Source organism: Mesocricetus auratus, unplaced genomic scaffold, assembly GCF_017639785.1.
Source record: "Mesocricetus auratus isolate SY011 unplaced genomic scaffold, BCM_Maur_2.0 Super-Scaffold_100015, whole genome shotgun sequence".
NCBI lineage: Eukaryota > Metazoa > Chordata > Mammalia > Rodentia > Cricetidae > Mesocricetus > Mesocricetus auratus.
The window spans coordinates 45,757,355-45,771,434 of record NW_024429198.1 but is presented as its reverse complement, the minus strand read 5'-3'; the positions used below and the strand labels follow the sequence as shown (position 1 = coordinate 45,771,434).

General features: G+C 41.9%; 1 protein-coding gene across 1 annotated transcript in view; it reads right to left on the bottom strand.

The window, feature by feature from the left end:
- Positions 1–8,677, bottom strand: part of Psma8 (proteasome 20S subunit alpha 8) — a 46,983-nt gene extending 38,306 nt beyond the window's left edge. Inside the window, exon 1 of the mRNA XM_040757887.1 lies at positions 8,484–8,677. Within this exon, the coding sequence (XP_040613821.1) occupies positions 8,484–8,585 (102 nt within the window). The 5' untranslated portion in view covers positions 8,586–8,677. The remainder of the gene's footprint in view (positions 1–8,483) is intronic.
- Positions 8,678–14,080: the final 5,403 nt, after the last annotated feature.

Sequence of the window (14,080 nt, the reverse complement as noted above, 5' to 3'; positions counted from 1 at the left end):
TTGTCACATTCCTGGGTGGTCAAGTCACAGATGTTTGTCACATCAGTGGAGGTCATATGTGCTAGTAATTAAATGCTGGTCCTTCAGGGGCAAATGGTGAAGGCTGTTCCTGCCTCTGGGTAATCCTTTGTGAGTCTGGGGTCTCATGAAAGATACTGGTCGATGTTCAGGGCTGGAGAGATGGCTCAGCAGTTAAGATACTGGTCAACTCTCTTGGCATCCTTCAGGATGACTTCTAATTCTATTGTTTCTCCTAAGGAGACATTGGTGAGGCTGGGTCACTAGTGCTGGTACCCTCTTCATGGGTCAGGATGCAGATGTTGATCCCAGGGCTTGGGCAGTCCTTCCTGATAGCTGGTGTACTGCTTGGAAGCTGAGTCTGTACTCCATACAGACATTGCCTTTGACCAGTTTTATGTCTTACTAAATCCTATGTAGCTTTCAAAATTAGGGTTAGGAGTTAGGATTAGGGTCAGTTTTTTTTAGATAAAAAACAAAAAAAAATTAATCAATCAAGCTAGCTATAATGACACATGCCTAGAATCTCAGCACTTGAGAGGTGGGAGAAACAAAGTTAAGGGTCATCTTTGGCTACAGAATGAATTTCAAAGCAGCCTGAGAGATTCTGTCTCAAAAAAACTAAAAGTACAGAAAAAAAGAGATACAAATATTTCAGGTAGCTGAAAATGAAAAATAGGCAAGAAGCACATACTAATGATTAGGAAGAAAACAATAAAATTGTTAGCAATAGCAAGCGATTTTAAAAAATAAGAGAAATCTCATGGTTAATCTAAAAAGAAAGTAAAAGATATTTTCAGAAATGTTAAAAAAGCAATTTAAAAATTTAACCATAAGCTAATACATTTTAAAAGAGTATGAATTTAAACATTTTTAATTGCCTACACTGACACAAGGAAAGGCAGAAAATGCATCTTCATAATAAAAAGGGGCTAACAAGCCGGACGGTGGTAGCTCACCCCTGTAATCCCAGCACTCAGAAGGCAGAGACAGGTGGATTCCTGTGAGTTGGAGACCAGCCTGGTTTAGAAGAGCTAGTTCCAGGGCAGCCTCCAAAGCCACAGAGAAACCCTGTCTGGAAAATAAAAACTAATAATAATAAAAATGGGAAAACAATCTGTGACATAAGACACGTGCAGAGATGATGAAGACACGAGGTGGGAGAAAGGGATTGCAAACCACATCTGCAGATGGACCATGCCTAGAACATAAAGAACTTTCAAGTCTTAATGTTAAAACAGTTAGGAAACAGCATGGACATAAGTCTCACGACACACAGATGTCAAACAAAAGCAGATGGAAGTATGCCCTGTTGTCAGCCACTAATGCAGAATGTATTTTGTCAATTAAGGCCACACTGAGGTGTCTCAATTCACTTACCAGAAAAATAGTAAAACCAATGGATGCTTGCTCGGAGGCAGAGAAACTAGATCAATTATACAGTAACATGGTACAGCTACTCTGGGATCTTCTGATAAACTACCCATGTGAATACCTTATAATCCTGCAATTACATACTTGGGGACTTATACCAGAAAAATAAAAAATCTACATTTACACAAAAATGAGTAAGAATACTCATAAAACCTTTATTCATGGTGATGAGAAACTAGATATAGCCCAAATGTTCTTCAGTAGGAGAATAGTTAACAGGTTCTCGACCAGGGGATGTTAGTAGTAGAACAGCAACATGTGGGAAGCAAGGAGGACTCTCAGGGCATAAAGCAAATCTTAAACGGTTTCATACTGCATGATACCATTTACATAACATGTTACTGTTTCAGAGTCTTTCTGCTTCTCCTGTTTCAGCCTCCCAAGTTATTAAGACTACAAGATGTGCCTGGATACACATTTCTGAATTGACAAGTTTTATACGTGGACAGCTGAGAGTGGCAGGCAGAGAAGACAGGACTAAGGCTGTATGTTAGGGCAGAGGCAGGGAAGAAGAAAGTGGGTACATGAGGGATCCTAGTGGAATTAAAAGTCTTCAGGTGGAAGTGTGAATATATAAGAGTAATAAAACTTCATATAAATCAATATACAGAGTGGTACCTATCTATAATTCTAGCACTAGAAAGACAGAGAGAGGAAAGATAATCAAAATTTCTAGGTCATCTTCAGCTACACAAAGTTTAAGGCTGGTTTGGAATACCTAAGTCTGTGCCTGGAGAAGGGGGGAGTAGGACAATGACTGATGATGACAATGAAGGCTGCTACTACTACAGTACTAGAGGACACAGCTTGCCTAGAACGCAGCCTCTCAGCTTGAGCCACGCAGTAAAGCTCCCCAACTATAAACACACACTCACACACACACACACACAAAACACAACACTAGTAATAACAGAAAACCCAACCACCCCATTGTAAAGAGGAGGAATCGGATGTCAAGATGAAACAGGGCAGCCGGGTGTTGGTGGCGCACACCTTTAATCCCGGCACTTGGGAGGCAGAGGCAGGCAGATCTCTGTGAGTTCAAGGCCAGCCTGGTCTACAGAGAAAGTTCCAGGACAGCCTCCAAAACAATACAGAGAAACCCTGTCCCAATAAACAAAACAAAACAAAAAAGATGTAACAGGGTTCTAGGGGTGTACTTCAATGTAGAGGATGCCCTGGGTTCAATTCACAGAAGTGGAGGAAAAAAGAAAAATATGATAAAATATTTATAGTTGTTGAAGCTGGGCAATAAGCATATAGAACACTGCATGATTTCCTTTAAATGTTGTACATTTACAATACTACAAAAGAAAAAATTGAAAATACACTTAAATAAACCTCTACATTATTTATAAGCTTTTTCTTACCAATATATTAAAGTTTCTCTTATCTTAAAAAAAATCTTAAAAGATGGTTTCACTTAATCCCACATTTCTGTTTAAAAGCCAAATGTTGTTTCCAGAAATCTATACTATTCCTGCTCCCCTCCCACCGAAGCTGAACAAGGCAGGTTCCACAAAGTTCAAGGTTCAGTTCTAGATTTTTTCGTTGGCCTCCACCTGCAGAATCATCAGGAGGCAGAAGCAGGAGAACGCTGCAAGTTCCAGGCCAGCCTGGCTCCTGATAGAGAATTACTGGTGTGGCCCAACTTTCAACGGAGATTTTAAGATGGGGATAGGAAGAATAGACCTCAAAGTTACTATGATCTCCAGTTATTAAGATCAGTCTTGTGAGACTTAGACATCCATATTAATTGTGTATTAGATTTTGTTTCTTTTGTTTTTCTTTTTGATATTTTGAGACAGGGTTTCTCTCTGTATCTCTGGCTGTCCTGGAACTTGCTCTGTTAACTAGGCTGGCCTTGAACTCACAGAGATCTGCCTGCTTTGCCTCCCAAGTACTGTGATTAAAGGCATGTGCCACCACACCTGGCAGATTGTATTTGTTTCTTGACACAAGACCTTGCTATGTAGCCCAGTCTGGTCATGAACTCACAATCCTCCTTCTCAATTGCCACCATACTCCGTACTTTATTTAAACAGCTGCTTTTCTGAGTTCGCTTGCCATAGAGGCTGCTGTGTATGTCCACTCACAACATGGCAAATGGGCTTCCCAACAGTGAGCAACAGAAAGCAAGAGAGGACAAGGAAAGATAAGCAAAAGGAGTCCTTTCTTTGTCACTTAGTCTCCGGAGTAGCATTCCATCACTTTTATCCAGTCCATTCACTAGAAGTAAGCCATTAGCATCATCCATCCAAGAGGTCACTATACAGTGCATGAACACTAGAAGGTGAGGATTAGAGGGATTTCAGACACACCTCAATCTCACCAAGTCGGTTGTAGTCCCACTCAGAATTCATGCTCCGTATCCTTAGACGACTACAGCTGCACTCAGAGATGCAGGCAGCATCTTAGGTCTTCCTCCTCCCTGGCCAACACCAAAGAGATCATCATAACATGTTTCCCTGGAGTCTTCTTTACTGCCGTTTCTGTTTCAGCCCTAGTAAACACTAGCAACACCTGCTATCTATACTATAGTCACAGAGCTGTAACTGTTCTCTTTTAGTTATGATTTCATTCAATCTGATGCTCACAATGTAGCCTGGGAAATCTTTGGGAAAAATGCGGGAAGGAGAGGGGAAGGGAGGAAGAGAGAGAAGAGGGAGAAAAGAAGAGACAAGGAGGCGAGTATATCTCAGTTACCACTCCTTTTTGTTGTTATTTTTCAAGCAAGGGTTTCTCTGTGTAACTCTGACTGTCCGGGAACTCACTGTGTAGACCAGGCTGGCCTCGAATTCACAAAGATCCACCTGCCTCTGCCCCCAAGTGCTGGAACTAAAGGCATGTGCCACCACCACCCAGCCAAAAGTCACCATTCTTTACTTCCTACTTTGTATTGGTAGGAGCAGTTTCTCACTAAGCAAACCAGGACAGCACAGAGACCCAAGGATCCAAGATCTGTTACATTCACCCTGTACATAATACCTGTCCTTTGTTCTGAAGCAGACAGGCATCCTCTTGATGAACACAAACAGAGCCACCAGCATCTTGGGACACATATCCCATCAGGTCCCCAGAGAAGGAGAGTTACCAGTATCCTAGCAGTGAATTGGCAGGACTGAGTCCGTGACCAAGAGCAGAGTGGATACATACAGCTGCATTGAGAAGAAAATGGCAATAACCTAAAAAGTGAGAATAGTCACACCAAAATCCTTTCAGTATCAAGCACATTCTCACTACAATAGCTTAAAGTACTCTGTGACTTGGCCTTGGTTTCTAGTTTCATCTCTTTCTGTTATTTCCTCAGCAGTCTGGATGTCTTTCCACTCTGTAATATAGCTGTCTTGTGTGCCTTGTCTTCTCATACAGTGTTTCCTTTGACTAAAACTCTCTTCCTTCTTTCCTCTCTTGGCTGCCTTCCACACCTCCAATGGTTTCTTAAATATGCTTTCTCAGGAGGTTTCTCTTACAATTGCAATTTCTGTAACATCTCATAATTCTCTATTATAACATTAATTTCTCCTTTTTTAAAGATTTATTTATTTATTTTACATACAGTGTTCCTCCATACATACAGTTATGTCTGGAGGCAGAAGAGAACATCAGATCTCATTATAGATGGTTGTGAGCCACTATGTGGGTGCTGGGAATTGAACTCAGAACCTCTGGAAGGGCAGCAAGTGCTCTTAACCTCTCCAGCCCCCATTCATTTCTTTTTTAACACAGTATCTCTCTACATAGCCCAAGCTGGCCTAGGACCTACAGTATTCCAGCTTCTGCTTCCTGAGTGTTGGATTTACTGGAACGTGCCAGCATTCCCAAGTAGGACTATTTTATCAATCCTCTAAATTTCTTGCAAGAAGGTAAATTCTTTGAGAATGGAGATTGAAGTGTATCACCTTCACAGTGAAATCCTACAGCCCAAGTTAGCATATGTAAGTTTTTTAAAAGGTCTTAAAAACTGGCAATCTAGAAGGACCACAGACAAAACCGAATCAAAAAGAAAAGAATCATAAATAATAATGGATACAAGTTACTGATTTATGTGAACTATATCTTAGCATGTTTAACTTCTTTCAATACACATCAATCCTATGAAGCGGGGGCTATTTTGATATTTATTTTACTACTACTAAAAAACCCACATCAACAACAAAAATCTACTAGGGGGCTGGAGAGATGACTAAGAAGTTGAGAGCGCTAAGTGCTCTCACAGAGGAGTCAGGTTTGGTTCCCAACACCCACATCAGGCAGCTCACAACTGCCTGTAACTCCAGCTTCACAGGATCGTATGCCCTCTTCTGATCTCTGAGGGCACCGACACACACATGTTGCACATAAACTTATGAAGGCACACACACTCAAACGCAGAAATAATACAAATCTTAAATGATAATTAAACAAAGGATAAAGAAAGAACCTATATTATAAGGAAATGGCTTGGTAGTTAAAAACACTTATTGTTGATCTTGCAGAGGGCTCAGATTTGGTCCCCAGCACCAACACAGTAGGCTAGGATGGCAGGCCAGTAAGCCCCAGGGCCCCTCCTGCTTCCTCTCTGAGCACAAACATGTGCCACCACTCTGTGTTTTACCTAGACACAGGTCCTAGAGACTGAACTCTGGTCCTTATGCTTACACAGCAAGCATTTTACCCACTGAGCTCTTTCTCAGCCTAAGTATGAAGATTCTTTTTCTTTTCTTTTCTTCTTTTTTTTTTAGTTTTTCAATACAGGGTTTCTCTGTGTAGCTTTGAAGCCCTATCCTGGAACTAGCTCTTGTAGACCAGGCTGGTCTTGAACTAGGTGTGCACCACCACCGCCTGGCATGAATATTCTTAAAAGATAAGTAAGGGTATTGTTCAACAGTAGAGGATGCATGCAACAAGTATGTGGTCCTTGGCTTGATTTTCAACACTGAGGAACAAAAGACACAAATCAACATTAAAGAAAAGTAAAATACAGACAGTAGTGGTACACACCTTTAATCCAAGCAAAGGCAGGTGGATCTTTGAGTTCGAGGCCAGTCTAGTCTACAGAGCGAGATCCAGGACAGCCATAGCTACAAAGAGAAGCCTTGTCTTAAAAAAACAAGTGGCAGAAATAGGTATTAGTGAAACCTTAATTAAAGAGGTAGGTGATGACCAAGGAAAACTTTGAAAGTTAAGACTACAGTGCTGAGATCTAGTAAATACAGCCCCAGGAAGAATCTGGGGTCAGAGAAAGGATAAGACAATAATGAGAATAAATCTTAACCTTTTCACAACAGCATTGTGGTTCACATGTTCTCTTAAGATGGTGGCACTTTTCCAAAATGCCATCCAAACATATTTTGCCTTTATAGAAAAGGAAACATAACCAGAAAGAAAAAGCCTTCTGGCTCCATTTCATGGTGTTAGGTAATTATCAAGCAGGAAGCAGAGCCTGAGCTCTCCAATTATGGCCCACATAATTTTTTTTATTACTAAGTAACATCATGTCTACACAGTGGTCAAAACTGCTATGTCTAGCTTACTTGTAATTCATCGTATCTGCTGCTTATTAAAGACATAATATTTAACCATCTATTTTAACAAACAAATGCAGTTTTATCCTGTGTAAAAGGTCATAGCATCAGCAAGGAAACACAGTGAGTAACTCCGTAAAAAGATGCAAATAGAATTTCAGGTAAGAGTCTCATCCTTCCCTTCTTTAAACATGCCCACTACAGGTATTTTTATGTCCTCACCCTTTACAGCTCATACAAAGGGACTATCAATCAGTTCTATAGCATTCTTAAAACATTCTAAATGAGTCAGTGTGGTTTCCTATTACACCCCCACCTTCTCCCATTACTCCCTTTATTTTAGGCTCTAAAACTTGGGCATTATTTTCTAACCATATGCTACACACCATGCTGGGGACTATATAACTTTTTGTTTTTATCAAAATGGTACCCTTTTGGTTTAGACTACACCAGGCTTTCTTTAAACTTACAATTCTAACAGAGCTTAACTAGTGGGTCCATTTAAACAAAACAATACTCTTAAAAATTATCTTCTTGGTAGTTATTTTTGCCACTTTACATGTGATAGATTAACAATTAAAGTGAATTAACTTCTTTCCATTATCAAGTTGGTATAGGAGTGGAAGGGAAGGAAGCAGACATTTGTAGACTGAGATGTTCTGTATGTTCTCATTGCTACTGTCTCAATTTCCAAAACACAGTGAGAATTCTCATGAAATTTGAGAGGTTTTAAAAAAAACCATATCCTGCACTCGTAGATCAGGACTCGGAAGTCTGCAGGTAATAGATCTTTGGTCACTGGGGCACTTTTGTCCTTTAAATTTTTCATAAATTATGATGATTATTGAACTCAGTTAAAATTTGGCAGTAGTATTACAGCTGCCCTGAGTATTTTAGATAATGTGGATCCATAAGTCTAAAACAGTAGACTCATGAAATTTCCAGCATTACTTGAACACACACACACACACTCAGAGGCGCAGAGTGGTACAAAAGTGAGGATTCTCGGGGGTTGGGAACTTTGAAAGGGTGTCAAATGCTAAGGTTGAAATCTGTGACAATGGATTAGTATTTCTAACTGTTCCTCTCACTAACACAAAGTCAGTGTTTGAATGTGGTGGGGGGGGGTGGTAATAGGCCTGGACAGGCTTTAACTTTTATCAATATTAAACAATGAAAGATTAACATGAAAGATTAACTTTACCATGGGTCAGCAGGTTCCTGAGGAAGTGGGCCATGAGCAGTGAGGCGGAATGTTCTAGGTGTCTTTAACGGTGACTAACTGCACACATGCACTTTTACAGCGTCTGCAGCTGTCGTTAAACAATGGCAGCTGCAGGGGAGAAAGGGCCGACCTGTCTACTGGTTTCACTGTGTTAACCTCCATCACCAACCTGAAGCTGGGTCTGCTCCAGGAACCAGTGACTGGGGCCGGGGACAGGAGCAGCGACAGCCTGGGGTGGGGTGGGGTGGGGTGGGGGAGGGGGAGGTGGGGAGCAGCGGCATCCCCGGGGAGCAGCTTACCGCGGTGGAGCCTTTCTTCACGGCTTCCTGGGCATACTCCACTTGGAAAAGGTGTCCATCAGGGGAGAAGACGGTGATTGCCCTGTCGTACCGAGAAGCCATCACGAAGGACTTTGAAAATTCTAACAGGCCTCAAAAGCTGCCTAGAACGAGGCGGGAGCCCACGTGCCACCGCATGCTAACTGCCGGAAGTGGCAGCACAGGGACATCCACGTGCTCCCAACCCCCTCCAGGAAGTCCTGGGATTCCAGACTTCGGCCCCGCCCCCCAGGCCTGAGCGCCCTGGCTCCCCCCACCCCAAGTTCTGCTTGCCCGGGAGACCTGGCCTGAAGGATAGGGAAGATGGACTTACATATGTGCTGCTCATCGGATCTCTGAGCTCAAACTGTAGACTGTCTACAGAGCGAGTTCCAGGACAGTCAAGGCTATTTAGAGAAATCCTGTCTCGACAAAAACAAAATAATTTCGGTTTGGTCGTTGACTTTGAACCTAGCATTTTGCACAGCCTGGACATCCCAAAGACACATCCCTAGCTCTTCCTTTAAAATTTGAAACAGTCCTACTAAGTTGCTTAAGTTGACAAAGAAATTACAATTTTCCAATGTTATTGTTTCTTCCTTTCCCCCAGCTTTGTAAACAAAATACAGGTTATGGGCAAATAAGACAGTGAGTGGAGAAACCACTCCATCAAGCAATACTAACAGCAAGAACTATGGTAATTCAGTTTAATTTAAAAAAATGTAGGAGTCCAGAGACATGGCTCAAATATTTTTGAAGTTGAGCTGTAGAAAAGTTATATGTAACCTGGTGCAACATTATTGCCTGTGAAACAAGTCTTTGTCCTCATCAGTAGAATGGGAATCTTAAAAATCTGCAGCAATGTGTTCTCAGATTAGAATTTGTTTATAGGTGTAATAACTTAAAATGGAGCCAGATGGGAACTAACAGGCAGGTGCATTATAGCTATTATTACTTCACATGTATTTTTTATTTGATACCATTTTCCATTGGGAAGGATCTTATAATTGGTGAAATCAACTTTAAAAAGAAAAAGGAACATCACAAAAGAGGGAAACTCATTTCTCTCGATTCAAAATCCTAGATTTTAGTTGATTTCTGGAAGTAGTTGGTATTCATTCCTCTCCTCCTCTGTTTTCTCCCATATTAGCCACTCTTAAAAGGTTTTATCTATTGGGGGGGAACTCTTGGCCAAAATTATTTTCTCTATGCACTTATTGTACATATGACGACAAACCAGAGTTTGCCAGAAGATGTTTTTGAGAGGTGTTTGATTATTCTTGTTAAACATTTACTCCCATTTTATTAATTTGTTATAATCATAGATTCATGGGAAGTCTCCAAATTACAGGGAGAGAAAGGACCCATTTTCCCTGGTTCAGTATGATGGTAATGCTTGTAAGCGTTTCGTCGGGATGGGTCAGGACAGGATGGAACAGGAGTGGGTCAGGTATTCTGGCACTCGGGAGTCACAGAATACTCAGTGTTACACAGCTCAGGTGGAAAGGTATCCTGGAGCTCGGGAGCCAAGGATACTGAGTGTTACACAGCTCAGGTAGAAAGGTATCCTGGAGCTCGGGAGCCAAGGACCACCACAGGTTGCAGTAAGCTTGGCAGCTTACAGCCTTGCCTCAGAGAACACAGCTCAGGTAGAAAGGTATCCTGGAGCTTGGGAGCCAAGGATACTGAGTGTTACACAGCTCAGGTAGAAAGGTATCCTGGAGCTCGGGAGCCAAGGACCACCACAGGTTGCAGTAAGCTTGGCAGCTTACAGCCTTGCCTCAGAGAAAGGCTTCTCCGGTGTATCAGCTCCGCTCCGGCAAGACAGGGTCTTCCAGCTGGGGATGTTCGCCTAGTGTAGCAGTTTTGCTCCGCAGGAGGTTTCTCGGGCGAAGTTGCTACAGTTCAGCTCTGCTCCTGGAGAGCGAAGAGCAGAGAGCAGGGAGCCTGGAGCAGAGTGTAACAACTCCGCTCTACCAAGGAAGGTTTCCCCGGCAAGTGTTACAGCGCTGCTCGCTCTGCTCTGCTCTGCTCTGCCCAGGGTCGCCTCTGCTCGCTCTGCTCTGCCCAGGGTCGCCTCTGCTCTGTCGCCGCCACAAAAGAAGATCTTCCCCTGAAGCTCATCCAAAGGGGTTTATTGGAAGGCAGCTGGACCAGCCAAGCTGAACATACACAGGGTTTATATAGGGATTGGGGAAGTTTTTCCAGAGTAGGGATTGGTCCGATTTCAGTGCTGAGCTCAGATTGGCTAGAGCTCTGCTCCGGGATTGGTTACTTTTTTACACAGGATTAGGGTCAGATTTGGCTCTGGTTTCAGGGCCAAAGTGTGTTTCTTTCTCTGGTCCTTTTTAGCCTTTTGGCTCCAATTTTAGGGCCAGGGTACATTTCTTTCACTGACTCTGATTCCAGGGACAAAGTGTGTTCTCTTGGCACTGGTTTTAGGGTCAGGGTACATTTCTTTGGTTGTGGTTGCAGGGCCAAAGTGTGTTTCTTTGGCTCTGCTCAGGGTGTGTTTCTTTGACTGGTCCCTTTTCCCTACAATGCTTATATATCTACATGATCAAAACCAGGAAACTGGCCTTCATACACCCCAGAGAGCTTTTCCAGATTCCAACAACTCCACGCGCTCCTCGGTATGCTTCTCTGTGTAATTTACCAGGTGTGAGTTGCTACACAACCATTACAGTCAAGCTCTCCTGTGCTGTCCACTTGCAAAACACACGTAATGTTCCATCTTCAGTCACATTTGACAAACACTAATCTGTGCTCCATCTCTAAAATTTTCTCTGCAGAAAGTAAATGTTTTGTGGCCTTTTATTTAAAAACACAAGTATAGACTCACGGGAAGTTAAGAGATCAATACAGAGTGGACCTTTCACAGTCATAGAACAATGAGAAAGTCATTAGTATAAGGGATATTGGTACATTTAAAGAAAATTTATTTTAATTATGTACATAGTGTGGGTATGTAAACATGAGTGCAGGATTTGAAAGATGAAAACAGAGAGTCAGACCATTGAATATGTAGCTACAAGGCAGTTTGAAGTACCTGATGTAGGATCTTGGAACTGAATTCCAGTCCTCTATGAGAGCAACAAGTGCTCATAAACACTGAGTCGCCTCTCCAGTTCTATCTCTAGTTTTGACTTCTTAGAGGACACATTTCAGAAATACTAAGAACGGTTGGCCAGGAATGGTGGTGCATACCTTTAATCCCAGCACTCAGAGGCAGGTGGATTTCTGTGAGTTTTAGGCCAACAGCAAGTTGGTGGCCTCAGAGAATGATCTAGATAGCAAATTCTATGACAGTGAGCAGCTATGTAGAAAGACCTTGCTTCCCCCCCCCCAAAAAAAAACTCTGTATCAGGCTTAATAAACTCCATCCATTATGCTTGGTGTCTTTATGTAGCTATATTCCATTCATCATAAAACCTAGTTCACAAAGTATTAATTTGTTGCAGTGAACTAATTAATAGGTGGATTAATCCCCTTTGACTGTTACAGAGGAAGCTCTTTAAAATGTTAGCTACTATTGTTTCTTATGGAGTTAAGCAAAGTTGGTAGCTATTTAAAGGAGTAACCAAGAGGAACAAACTGCAGCATGGACCAATTTATACCCCCTTAAGATACGTGTTAAAGCAGGCATGCTAACTCTTGGGAGACAAGAAGGTCAGGAGTTCAAGATGATCTTCTACAAAGGGACTCATGTAACCCGAGCTACAGGTGATTCTGCCTCAAAAAAGTAAAAAAAAAATCTATATTTGGACAAATACATGTTTGGAATTGTATAGAGAAAACAGTGAAAAGATGTATGGCAACAAAAGGAAGGTTTTGCTTGTTTGGTTAGTTGGCTGGTTGTTTTTTGTTTTTTGTTTTTTGTTTTTTTTTTTGCAGAGAGCTAGAGATTAGACAGATATGGTATAGAGGAAGAAATTGCCATTTTAAACTCTGTGCATGCATCTGTGTTTAAAAATTTGTTCAGCGTTGCTTAGCTTCACTTACATGTAACAGCATGGAACAACTTTATTCCTAGAGATTTCTGACCTAATCAGTCTTGATGACTTGGGCTAACTCTCTTACTAAAAACCTGAACAGAAATACTTTTAAAATCTATATGATGGCTTGGCAGAATGGCAGAATGGCTCAGTGGTTAAGAGTGCTTGCATAGGACCCAAATTTGGTTTTCAGGATCTATGTCAGGCAGCTCACAACTGCCTATAACTACAGCTCCCGGGGACCCAATATCTCTAGCCTTCTCGGGCAGCTGCACACACATGCACATAACTAAAATAATATGTTCGTAATTAAAAATAAAACAAAAATTTAAGGAAGATCAGTGTCCTGTCACCAGAGCCGACAAAGAGTGGAGATCTGCAGTGCAGTGGTTCTGACAAAGACAGCAAAGACACACTCGGCTTTTACCCTTGAAGGGCTTTACTGTTCTTGTAACACAGTTAAAAATCTAAAGTGGACCTCTGATAGACATTGAAATTCAAAACCTGGCAAGGGGTTATGCTACACATTTGGGCTTTTGTTGAGTCCTAAAAGATATGGCATAGAATCCAGGCAGAAGAAAAATGGTTCATTCTATGTCTTCTGTGACACAGGGATTGTCTTCTCACACGCCTTACTCTGTGAACATGATCACCAAAACAATGATTCATTGCCTTAAAAATAAACATTTTAAGTTGATGTGGGGGTGTGTACGTGTGTATTGAGTGTGTGTGCTTGAGTGTGTATCGTGTGTGAGTTTATGTTATGTGAGTTTATGTTGAGTGTGTGTTGTATGTGTGTTTCGTGAGTGTGTGTTATGTGTGTGTGTGTGTTTGAATGTATGTGCTCTGTGTGTGTCATCTAAGTATGTGTGTGTGTTAGAGGTGAGTATTGCCATAGCATGCATGCATGCATGGCCGGAGGAGAACCTATGGTGTCAGTTCTCACACCTTCCACCTTGTTTGAGATGAGGTCTCTTTTGCTCACTGCTGCATTCACCGGGGTTACTGGCCCGTAGGAAGGAGGGTGAGGTCACTGAGAACTAGAATAAAATTAGGAGCTGGAGAGGAGGTGCTGCCGTTAAGAGTGCTTGCTACTCCTGCAGCAGCATCGGGCACCTCATACCTCCCTGTACGTACGTCCATTTCCTGGGGAGCAAGTGCTCTCTTCCTGCCCTATACACACACATCAACACATAAGAAATAAACCTTGGAAATCTTTTACCATAAAAACCAAAATGCTCCAAGGTGTGCTAAAATTGGTAAAATGCATTGTCACTGGAATTCCTGCTTTTTAACTCAAAGATTTTCATTTTAATTAACAGTTTTGTAAAACATCCAAATAAAAAGTTTTCAGACCTGTGTGTGTGTGTGTGTGTGTGTGTGTGCGTGTGTGTGAGAGAGAGGGGGGGGGAGGGAGTTTGTCATTCAATAATCGTTAGATTCTTTGTTGTACTTTTGACTGTTGAATAACTATCTCACTGCTAAAAATGGTGAGGTGGGAACCACACAGAGAGCAATCCTGCTGCCTTCAGATAAGTCTGATTGGTTTGGGATAAGAAAAACTGTGTGTAGACGCCTCAGTCA